We start from the raw sequence: 11,042 nt of genomic DNA on the forward strand, positions 1-11,042 counted from the left end.
CAACTCCTTGCAGGAGTTTTTAATATAATCGAAATGAGTTGTGCTCTGACGCTGCGCCTGGCACTGTGCACGGGAGGGCAGCGCCACTTCCAGCTCCCCAAATACACTGTAAAATACAGGATATTAAATTAAATAATGCTGACTTAATTACATGTATTACCCAACAGTAAAAGCGATCACTTTAAATACTTATAGAAACATTTAGGAATTACTTTAGCCATTCCAGTAGGTGTGCTTTGGAGCTGATGCACTGCTACGTGAAAGGTGATGAGCAAAAAGCAGCTCCTCTTTAGCAGAGGAAGATGCACCCGGATGGACAGACAGACCCCATGGACCCAAGTTTAAGTGAGCTCAGGCTCTCAGGCTGTGCAGGATCTTCTCTCCACCCCCCCCCCCGCCCATTTATTCCTGCTTTTATTTCTAGGTTGCTCTCGTTCTCTGGGAAGGTTTCCCAAAGGGGCAAGGCAACTCTGGAAACGGGTGGGAGAAAAGAGCTTTTGTCAGAATAATCTCGGTAAGGAAGCGCCCTGTCTCATCCCAAAGTGCCCCAATATCATTTCAGATTTCACTGTTTGCAGCCTCAAAACGTGCCCTATTTTCCCTGCAAAAGAACATCAGAAATTGTTTGTACGGGTTGCGATAATCCTCTCAAATATGGGTCAGGCTGAGGTTAAGAGCAGCCAGAACTTGCACATCAAAGACGAGCGGGGTTAACAAAACCCCCAACCACGTGCGCATCCCGATTGTTCCCTTTTCTCCCAAGGTTAGAGGTCTGGAGAAAACGGACGGGCTCTGGCCAGTTCCGCCCCCCCCTGCAGACGGCAGCACCTCTGTCTGCGGAAGGCACCGATGAAGGCACCGATGCTCGCCCCGGTCCTTGGGTACCATCGGCAGGCAACTGCCCATCCGCCTCCGCCGGGAGCTGCAATTAAACCAAGTTCACGGTTTCCCGATAGGTGAAGCTCATCCTGTTAATTTAAACAGACCATCTGCATCTTTCGAGAACGACAAACTTCATTAGTTCTGGTTAGTTAAACCGAGCGGTGATTTGTGATAATGAGCCTGAACAACCTGTCACGTCTGTGTAAGGGAAAGGGTGCACTTTTTATTATTACTATTATTATTATTTAACAGAAAGAAAAAAAAAAAAACAACAAAGAGGGACCTTTTGTGCAGGAAAGAAGGTCAAATTCAGATTAAACTGCTGTTAGGTTAATCAGAACTAATTACAGCTGGAAAGGGAGGCGGGGGGAAACACTAGTCCGAAGGCCAGAGGGGAACAGAGGGAGCCTTTGGAAACATCCCGAGCCGACGGGGAAGCACCCTGCCAGCATCACGCCAATGAGAAAAATGACTTTACCTGAAAACTGTGTAAAAAAGCAAAGAGGCGGCAGCTGCTCCCAACAAGCCACAGAGGAGATTGACTCGGTAGGCGGGGGAGCCAACGGGCAGCAGCCCCGTTGCCAGTTTGGCCAGCAGCGTGAACAGGGGGTAGCCAGGAGGGTGGGCGACCTACAGACAGATCAATACGGGGTTGAAAAAGGATGAAATTCTACGAAATCAAAAGGAGAACGGCACGCCGGGGTCCGGCAGCAGGAGCCGGGGGATGTCCAAGTGGTGCCTCTCCCCGACCCATCCTTTCATACCAATTTTAACTCTGCAAATATTTTTCCGTAGTGGATTTGGCTCCACGCCTCGCTCATAATAATGAGGCGGCGAGAAAAGGAGGTGCCACGTTTCATTAGCGTGCCTTAAAGGGCTCCTTGTTTGGGTTCACAGTATATTAGGGTCATTCAAACGGCTGTTGTTTTTTTGGTTTTTTTTTTTTTTTAAAAAAAAAAAAAGCAGCTTCTCTACTATTTTATTGGTTAGCAAGTTGAAAGACCACACTGCTATCGGATTACCACCGCGCTGACAGTCCTAAGGTCTTGCCTAAAGGGATCATGCACCATAATAAACTTTATTAAATAATAAAACTTATTAAAATTGTTAACCCGATTTATTTTATTCTCCCCAGCTTATACAAAATTTGGGTTGATAATAAGCCAGCTACTGTATATACAGTAAAGCCTTTGCTTTATAATTTAGTTTAATTGGATTTAAAACTTGAAGTAAATTGTCGCGTGCTGTACTTATAAGTTAGTAAAAACTGTGGTTTGAAAATAAATTAATCTACTTTACTCCATGCTTAATTAAACTTCCTTAATTCCTAAAACTGTTAATGAGAGCATTGATTAAACAATAAAACTAATACTTACTCCAAGCTCATATGCGGCTGTGATCAGCTCCCCTGTGAAAAAATAATGTAAAACCAATAATTACTATTAGGAAATGACACTCCTCCAAAGTTTTCAAAATCCAAATGCTTGCATTGGGGTTTTGCATTAATTTGACTGGATAAAACTGTAAATCTGTAGAGATTTAACAGCATGAAATTTTCTAAGAATATTTTCTCTCTCTGATGTCATTGCACAAAATATCTTTTGTATGTTTTCGTGAGACTTTTATGAACAGATAAGTGAAAGTATAGGTAGGCTCGGGTAAAGAATGGTCCAAGATATTCAAAATGCCGATATTGTGCGTGTGTATTTTTAATTTCAAACCAACTGACTCAATAACTTTCAAGCACTACAGTTTGCAACGTTTAAGCTGCATTGTCTCTTAAACAGCCTGGCTGTTTCTCATTAAAAAAACCCCACAGCTTTGTAGTTTTTAAAGAGGGAATATATAAACATTGATCGTGCAAATCTGCATCCACGTATTTGGGAATGCTGCTCTCCCTTGATGCTAGAGCAATTCTTGCAGCATCTGCTTCACAAGTAACTCTTTTACCTGTCAGCGGATTCTGCATCCAGCAGCCATTCCCATTAGAAACACCACTTAGATTTTGCATTTCATTTTTGTATTTTACGTCAGGACAAACAACCGCCACAAAAAAATCCACGTTAGCATAATAGTTAAAAATACTTGGCATTTTTAGAGCATTTGACACTGAAGCATTTGGCAATGCTCCGGAACGGCATATATTAAACATATTCATTAGGCACAACGCATTCAGGGACGAACCAAGGGGTGACAAAATTAAAAACTACAGCTGTTTTGCCTTCTTTCCCTCAAATTTTGTGATCTGATTTTTGCAGAGCTTGGTCTTACTGGTCCTGCTAGTTTTGCAAGTGCCAAGGTGGTGGCAGCTTAGTCCTGTCGTTAGATGGTAAAGACACAAAATGAACAGTGCTGTTGGCTTTAAATGCTAAATTAACAATATTTTACATTTCCGCACATTATTATGTCCTTACCATCCAACGCAAAGTAGGAGGACTGTACAAATGGCACCTCTGAATCTTGACATTACAGTAAACAATATATTTTAAAAGGAAGATTCGAGTCAACTCACTATTGCTGTTGGCAACTGTCATAAAATTACGGCTATCACCCTGCACCATGCCCAGGGGACAGCCCTGCAGCTTTCTGCACAAAAGCCTCTCAGATGTGGATTTTACTACGCTTGCAAACGCCAGCTATTTTTATTGCTACTCTATTTTAGGAAAGTTTCAACCTATTGCAAGACGGCCCCGAAAAAGCGGATGCAATGGGAAAACCTTCCATCCCAAGCTGAGCCCTTTAGCTTTCAGCAGCTCTGATGCTTCCAGGGCATGGTGAGGCTGGGAAGCAATCGATCCCCCTGCGCACAGCAAAAGATGATGCTAATAAAGAAAACCCTAAATTCAGTGTCACAGGGGTACCCCAGCATGGTGGCATGTGCTGCTCTGCTCAGCGGCTAATGGTGGATGCCCATCGCATCGCAGGGATGACGCTCCTGAGCCAAGCATGGCTTCACCTTCATCAGAGTCCTTCTGGGATACACCGATATGTGCATCTAAAATGGCTAAAGGTTAACCTTAAGTTCACGCACGTTGCTGTGATATGGGTTCATATCACGGGCAAGAATAACCCCAAAGCAATAGATACACAAACCGACCAGAAAGCTGTAGAAAAGAGTAAAAATAAAAATACTGGTGGATGTCATTGCCAAGCTTTGAAAGCCAACAGCACAAATTTGCCTCGTAAGAATTAAGGGGGGGAAAAAAAGTAAGAAAACATGCAAAAAAAAAGCTCCCAGGCTGCAGGCCTGTTGAATTCCACTGGGAAAACCAAAAGGCACGCATAACACCTAACACTTCAGAGAAGGTTAATTCCCCATCCCTGACCCACGTACCTGAGCATCACTTGCAGCCTCTGTGGGCTATATAGGTAAAGATACGGGCTATGTAAGTGCAGAGCACTATTATTAAATAGCAAAACACACTGAGGAAGACTACAGCATCCACAAACTTGATTTATACATATTTCTCGTGACAGAAAAAGACCTGCAGCATCTTCAGATGCCGGCTCAAATTGAAGAGTTTATTCCTGCATACCTTGGTGTAAGTATGTTTCTGACTATCTGCTTGATTCCCCAATAAAGGTGTTCAGGCAACGGGCCCAACACTGCCTGAAAATTGATTTATCCACAGCAAGGTTGGTAGCTGATGTCTGAAACATCAGAGAAAAGGTTTGGGATTTTTTTTTTCTTAACTTGAGTTTATTTGATCCCTTTTTAAGCTATTTTAACATCTGTGGATGTTTCTGAATTAGAATTCATTCTCTCATTTCTCTATTATAACGCTAAGTAACATGAGAAAGCTGCCAATGAAAATACCTATTGCCTTTTACATTTTTGGATTACTCAAAACTTCAAGAACAATTAAAAATATACAGATAGCTTAACAAAAATAAAATAAATTAATAGGCTCCCTGCCTGAAAGCAGATACAGCAAATCCTTAAGCAGCTCTTTACTCACACAAGTAGCCTCAGTGTTTTTCATGGCACAAGTTTGAGCTCTGTGCTCAGGCACGGGCAAGTTAATCGCCTTGAGCGGGGCCGTGCAGAGACCTTCCAGGGGATTCGTGCCAGGCAGCAATGCTGAAGCACCCCACGGGCTGCTCAGGCCATGAGAAACCAGGGGAATAACCCAAAAAGCCTTAACACAACATGCTGTGGTGGCTGCTGGCTGGGACAGGCATGAGAGGACAGCCGGGATGAGCTCCAGTAAACCCATGCAACTCGGGCAGCAGATTTAGAAGAAAATGCAAAAAAAAAAAAAAAAAATAATGGGACATGGGGAGCGAGGTCATGGGCTAGCTGAGGGACACCATGCCAAGAGACTTCCTCTAATATTATTCCCTCTAACGTAGGTTGCTGGAAGCCTGTTAAAGCATCCAGACCCTGAGTCTGGCCACTCCTGGGGCATCTCTCTGCTGCATCCCTGTTTGCAGCACACACCTAGTTAGTGTCCTTGGCACCTCTGACAAAAGTTATTGGCAGAGGAGTGACACACACTACACATATATACGTGCATTTCTACACACACAGCTGCTGTGCTAGGAAGAACCAGCATGCCTTCAGAAATTAGGGAAAGAGCAATCCCCCTCCTGCCTCCAAAATGGGATAAAATAACCACAATAACCCACAAGAAGTGGGGACAACCCATGCCTGTGCTGCTTGGCCACTCGCTGGATCTACTGGGATAATTCACACCAAGAAAGGTACAAATCCCAGCATCACCTCTTCACTAGAACCCCGCTTCCCACTTTGTAAAGGGTGCTAATGGTTATCTGCATCCTGGGGGCAAAACCCAAGCTCAAGTACAATTAAAAACCGGGTTCTCAAGGCTTTGCACAGCACCAACAGCTCAGAGCACAGGAACCCTGCGTGTTCACAGACACACATTTCTCACCAGGGAGTATTTTAAAAGACAAAATGGTAATAACTAAATATATCGATCATCCCATATTAACTGATAGAGCCAGAAGGAGCAAATCCAACCCTTTCACAAGCTTGGGAGCAGAAGCAAAAGCCATCAGGGTGCACACTGGCCAGCCTAGCAAGGATGCACTTGCACACCTGTCCAGAGTGTGGGATGTGAGCTCTATGGAGAAGGGATTTAAAACCAAATTCTTTTAATACAGCTCTGACAACAGGGTCCCTCTGATCCAACCACAGAAACAGGGAAAATGGGACAACACAAGGTTGCACCTCTGAGAGCCAGCTAACCAGGATGAGCTTGGTGTAATGAAAACACAGCTCTGTCCTGTTATCTTTAAATAACCCTCACTTGAATCACTGCTCAACTTTACATTTGTGTGTGAGGAGCTACGCTGGACACGTGCTTAAACCCAGCTAGACAAAACCATCCCACTTTTATCGAATAGCACTGCTTTGCACATAACTCCGAACAAAAACTAACAGCAAATTTTAAAGAGTTTTAGTTAAGTCGTGTATCTCTCTCTCTCTCCACACATACTGAAGCTGTAAAATATATGCATCCGTTAAAAGCCCATTTATTTATAAGGAATTTTATGCACAGCTTGGATCCGAAACCAGCGATGGCCAAGAGGCACATAGTTAAACAGACACACTCAATGCTCTTCTGGGATACAAAAGAAAATATGTTGGGTACCTACTCCATCAAAAAGAAATCAAAGCATCCCCTAGAAAATACAAGCCCTCCTATCCCCAAATCACAGCTGCACACATGCTACAGAAGGAAGGCATTTTTTTAAACAAAACCAGATTAAACCTGCAAAACCGCAGAAGGACCAAACAGGAGAAATTTGTCCCGTCTGGTGGGATCACCAGCACAAAACACAAAACATCAGATAGTTTGTCACTGTCGGCAAGTTGCACTTCCAGACAGGTAGATGCAGAGATTTCACTGTCGCACAGGCTGCGGCCGCACAGGCCAGAGGAAGCGACAGTCCAATCACAGAATCATTTAGGTTGGAAAAGACCTTTAAGATGATCCCACATCTGGCAGGATGGCACATCTGCCTTCTGACGCCACCAGCCGTCCCCAGGGCCTCCGACTAAATCCTTCGCCAAAAGGGTCAGATAGATAGAGGAAAACTATTTGCTGGAAAGCAAAAAGGGGCTGGGGGGTGGGGGTGGGTGGCGGGGAAGGATCAGGTCAACGCAGGGTGACCAGAGGGCTCCATCCCAAGGGGTGACCCTGCTGTGCTGACCCCAGGGGGATGAGCCCTCCAAGGCATGACTGTGAGACACCAGGCTTGGTGGGGTGAGCACCCCATGGGGGGATGGTGATGCCCCGACCCCAAGGGGCGTGAACTCCACTATGGGATGTCCGTGATGCACCAGCCTGGAGGGGAAATGCCCCTATGGAGATGTTCAAATGCACCAGCCCCAGTGGGATGAGAACCCCAGAGTGACTGCGATGCACTGGTGCCTGTGGGTGGGGGGTGCACACTTACGGGGTGAGCAACCCTATAGGTGACAGCAATGTACCAGCCCCAATGGAGCCTGCAACCCTATGGCGTGACAGGGACGCACCAGCCCCTAGGGGGGAGAAACCCTATGGGGTAACAGCAACCCTACGGGGTGACAGAGACGCACCAGCCCCTATGGGGATGAAACCCTATGGGATGGCAGCAACACACCAGCCCCTATGGAGTCAGAAATCCTATGGGGTGACAAGGACGCACCAGTCCCTGTGGGGAAGAAACCCTATGGGGTGACAGTGATGCACCGGTCCCTATAGGATGAGCATCCCCATCTGGTGACGGCGATGTACCAGCCCCTAAGGGCTCAGCCCCGCCCCGCGATGGCTCCCCGCGATGCACCAGCCCCTACGGGCTGAGGGTCCCTGTGGTGCCACCTCCCCGGCGGGCTGACCCCACGCCCCGGCCCCGCGGTGTGTCCCGCCGGCCCTCCCCCGCTGGCGGGCGGGCCGGCGGCGCTGGGTACGTTACCCGCATCCCCGCCGGGCAGGGCGGGCGGCAGCGTGGCCGTGTAGAGAGCCGCCACGGCAGCGCCCAGCGCCCCGGCCCCGGCGCCAGCCCCGGCCCCGGCCCCCGCGCCCATATGGGCCGCCGCGCCCGCGCCTTCCGGGATCGGCCGGGCCGTGCCACCCCAGCGCCCCGCGGGGGGAGCGGCCCCGCCCCGCCCGCCTCCCCGCTCCCCCCGTCCCGGAGCCGCTTCCCGGGAGCGCTCCGTCAGCAACAGCACCGGACAGGGGAGCCGTGGGGCCGCCGGCCCGGTGGGGCGATTCCGCGCCGCCGCCCGCCCTCGTCCACACGCCTCATTCCCGCCCCCCCCCGGCCAGAGGAGTTGGTACAGCCGGGGGGGCGGGGCGGAGGAGCGCGGCCTGCGGGAGCAGGCGGGACCACCGCGGGGGAGGGGGGGTCCGGGCCGCGGTGCGGCCGGGCGGGGGGCGGCGGGGCCGGCCCCGGGGGCGTCCCCTCAGCGGGCCCCCACCACCCGCGGGGGGATCCGTGGGGGAGACGGACCCCGGCTCTGTCCCGGCCGAGGAGGGGTCCCGGCGGAGTTTGCCGCGAAGGGAGGTGAAGCTGCCCCCGGGCCGCGGGCCGGGCCTAGGCCGGGCCCGGGGCCTCCCGAAACACCGACTTTAAAATGTATTTTAAACACCCCGCTCCCAGCCTGGCTCAGCGCCTCCTGCCCGCCCTCGGCCACCACAGACGAGCGGCTCCTCTTCTGGAGCTGGAGCTGGTGCCCGCGTGGGGTGCGAGGCCCACGGTACACGTGTGGCAGCGCGCAGAAATCAGGCTCGATGCCCTGAACAGGGTTACGTGAGAGGCTGGTGAAGAAAAAGATTGAAGGTGTCAGCGTATAGAATATTAAATGCAGCGATTCCCGCTGCGGGAGTAGTTAAGGAAGGCAAATAGCATCCTGAGACCTATCGATAGAAGACTAAAATACATCCATGGAAATCATTAGGGGATTGCACAAAAGAGCGGCGAGGCCATACCTGGAGAATTGAGACAGATTAAAGAGAGGCTTTTGAATACAAATGAAAAAGGTATAGAAGAGGGTAACTAGGATAATAAACAGCCTTATGGATTAGATCTAAGTGGAGACGTTAGAAAATCAGGTTTGCATTTATTAAAAAAAAAAAAAAAAGACCAGGATTAAGGGTTGAGACGACTGAAAAACCGCCCGTCATGTTCCAAGGACTGAAGAAGCTGGTGCCGAAGGATCCTTTTGAAACAGCCGGCACAAAAACCCCGAAAGAGCACAAGCCAAAACTGAGAAGGGAATTTAGAGAAGGTCTGTTGACACACTTCAGCCGGTATGTGCAGAAACGGCAAAAAGAAGCTGAAGTTGCGACCCGCTCAGAAGTTAATTGGGTTGCTTGAAGGAACTGGTATTTGAGGGTATAAACGCCGGCTGAATAACGGCTGGGCCCACGTGGCTGCCTTCCATCCAAAGGCAACTGCTTGGCTCTGTGGTGACCAAGTGAGCTTCAATATACTCAACTTGTTGGCAGGTTTCTGCCGTTATTGGCTGAGGTTCATTGGGGAGAGGAAAAAGATATGTTGCAATCCTCCACCAGCCATTGTCACTATGGTAATGAGAGGGGTCATTGTTCCCGCACCCGTTGGGGCTGCTAAAATGTAATTTTAGCAGCAAAGTGCGCAGTCTGTGTGTGAAAGCAGGCTGGTGGCAAGGCTCTTTATCCGAAGTGTGGCTTTTTTCTTTGCGGTATTTTTCTTTCTTTGTATTTAACTTGGAAAAGGCATCCAAAGACAAATGTTAACCATGACTGATTACAATTATATTGATGGGGGAGGTAGCAATTTAAAGGCGAATATCGAAATGTGAAAGAATGGCTGGTAATAATATGGTAAGGACAAACTATTCTTTAATTGTCCTGCAAGTTGTTTTATATCTTTGTCATGCAGAAACTGGAACTTTTAGGGTGCCAGTGACAAAGTACTTTGCTGTAATATGGTAGGGCAGGCTCACAACAGCCTTTATCTTATTGAATAACTACCCCCGTTTCAAAGGCCAGGATTACAGACACACTTTATGTCGGCACAAACGCTTTGGAGAGTGCATTTACATTTTTCTTCTGTAAGCAGAAATCTATTAATTCAGGAGATTTGACTCCCCCTTCTTCTCCAGGCATGACCCAGGGGTCTGACCAAGACAAGAAGGACATGCGGACCCTCTTTTTTATGTTTTGTCAGAGCCAGGCAGATATTTTTTGACTGTTTTCATTCATGCTCTGGAAGTTGTGAGTTTGGACAACTGTCCAAATCCAAGTTAGATTTACCTCGCTGCAGAGCAACACACAGTGACCCTCTGGGCTTTCTCAAAGCCTTGAGGATGAGCTCAACAGGAATTTTTTTTTTTTTTAAAAAAAGAGTATTGCTTAGAAAAAAAACCACACTAGGGCAAGTGGAAAGCGTTTGAAAGATGGCCTTGTGCCACACATATTGGTTTATTTAAAAAAAAAAAAAATCCCTGGAACTTGTAGCACGAGAGCATACTCTAGTGGCAACTGAGCAAAGAAAGTGCTCATGGTTTGTGCAGTGTCTTTGATGGTGAGATGCCTCCCACCTTTCAACGGGAAGCTTATTCTCTCCTATCTCCTCCAGCTCCATGCTCTGTGCTCAGCCTGACAGGAAATACCCAAGGCAGGCAGAGAAAAGAAACAGGAACTTCTAAAGTAATTTTAAAAACACAGCTTGGGAACATATCTCCCCAAAATGACTGTGTACTTAGAGAGTTGTCTTTCTACCAGGCTCTATTGCAGATTTTCTCCTGGGAGACACAGTTTAGAGGAGGCAGGAGATAGGAAAAGGGAGAATAATACTTAAAGCAAATTTTGTTCACCCATGGCAGTGTCATTACAAACTTGAATGAGCACAGTTATTGCAAATAAATAAAAACAATAGACCAGAACCAGTTTTACATAAGAAAATACTGAAATACCGTTCAATTAGTCCTAAGCTTTAGTTAAACCTTTTCTTTTGCCCATCAGGTGATAAGGTTAATACAGAAAGCACTCAACTGCTGTACTTGTGTAACAACAGTCAGCATCCATTTAATGAACTTATGTGTATACACATTTAGCAAAGCTTCAATATTGTCACCACTGGGCTGGTGCAGAATTTTAATGGTAAAGTAGCCAGCCCGGTCTTCATCGTAAACAATATCCCCGTGTAAGGAAAGCAGGTCCTCA

At 47.6% G+C, this 11,042-nt stretch overlaps 1 protein-coding gene across 1 annotated transcript in view; it reads right to left on the reverse strand.

The window, feature by feature from the left end:
- TMEM260 (transmembrane protein 260) overlaps positions 1 to 7,918 on the reverse strand; it is a 34,838-nt gene extending 26,920 nt beyond the window's left edge. The window contains exons 1-3 of the mRNA XM_074909352.1: positions 7,807 to 7,918; positions 2,259 to 2,290; positions 1,361 to 1,512 (exon numbers count right to left, since the gene is read on the reverse strand). Coding sequence (XP_074765453.1) covers positions 1,361 to 1,512; positions 2,259 to 2,290; positions 7,807 to 7,918 — 296 coding nt within the window. The remainder of the gene's footprint in view (positions 1 to 1,360; positions 1,513 to 2,258; positions 2,291 to 7,806) is intronic.
- Positions 7,919 to 11,042: the final 3,124 nt, after the last annotated feature.

The sequence above is a fragment of the Athene noctua genome, chromosome 6 (genome assembly GCF_965140245.1).
Source record: "Athene noctua chromosome 6, bAthNoc1.hap1.1, whole genome shotgun sequence".
Taxonomy (NCBI): Eukaryota; Metazoa; Chordata; class Aves; order Strigiformes; family Strigidae; genus Athene; species Athene noctua.